This window comes from Nanorana parkeri, unplaced genomic scaffold (assembly GCF_000935625.1).
Source record: "Nanorana parkeri isolate BGI_ZX_2015 unplaced genomic scaffold, ASM93562v1 scaffold1445, whole genome shotgun sequence".
In the NCBI taxonomy this organism is placed as follows: Eukaryota; Metazoa; Chordata; class Amphibia; order Anura; family Dicroglossidae; genus Nanorana; species Nanorana parkeri.
In genome coordinates this window covers 190,864-191,622 of record NW_017307713.1, presented here as the reverse complement: position 1 = coordinate 191,622, position 759 = coordinate 190,864, and the positions used below count along the sequence as shown (strand labels likewise).

The window sequence follows — 759 nt, the reverse complement described above, 5'->3', positions numbered from 1 at the left end:
TTTAAGTTACTAGACAATATCATATTATCAAAGTGTGTTAGGGTTACATTTCCACATTAAATATTTTTTCCCAAATGTAAAGAAAAGCATAAAATATACAGTTTTATTTGAAAGTTGCCATTGTTTGGGTCAAAACCCTAAAGTATTACACTTCACAGAATACAAAAACTAGTGTGAAATTGACTTAAAAACCTACTTTGCCTGATGAAAGTGCCAGAATCTCATGTAAAGACGTTATCTCTGGAGGGCTCCTTGGTAACCCATCATCTTCTGAAAGTGCTCCGGAATCCTCAAGTTTCTTGTTAACGATACCCTGTGGTGGAGAACCTATGCGGATGTTTTGCTGAAGCTGCAGCTGCCAAACACAGCAAGGGCACAATTCAGTACATCTGAAGCACACAGAACGCTAAGCTGGGCTGATCCACTGCATGTCTTTCACCTTAGTGGCAGCCACACAAAAGACCAGATATTTTGTATACAACTGACTCGTGCTTTTGATGAAAGTAGTAATTACTTATTTAGTAACGTCCATTATTTCTCAATAGGAGCAACAGACACTATTATGCTTTGGGAGTACCATAAATCATTAAAGGTTAAAAGGAACAGTAAGTTACAAATTGGTTTATGTGAAAGAACTTTGAATAACTTTTATACATGAAAGTTATTCATACTAGAAGGTAATTGAACAGAAAATTATTATTATTACACACCGCTCCAAGGCCAATAATCTAGATATAGATAGGGTAAAAGCCCCCCCCC

At 36.5% G+C, this 759-nt stretch overlaps 1 protein-coding gene across 1 annotated transcript in view; it reads right to left on the bottom strand.

Annotated features, from left to right (window-relative positions):
- KIAA1210 (KIAA1210 ortholog) overlaps positions 1 to 759 on the bottom strand; it is a 57,216-nt gene that overhangs the window by 24,651 nt on the left and 31,806 nt on the right. Inside the window, exon 5 of the mRNA XM_018570037.1 lies at positions 197 to 355. Coding sequence (XP_018425539.1) covers positions 197 to 355 — 159 coding nt within the window. The remainder of the gene's footprint in view (positions 1 to 196; positions 356 to 759) is intronic.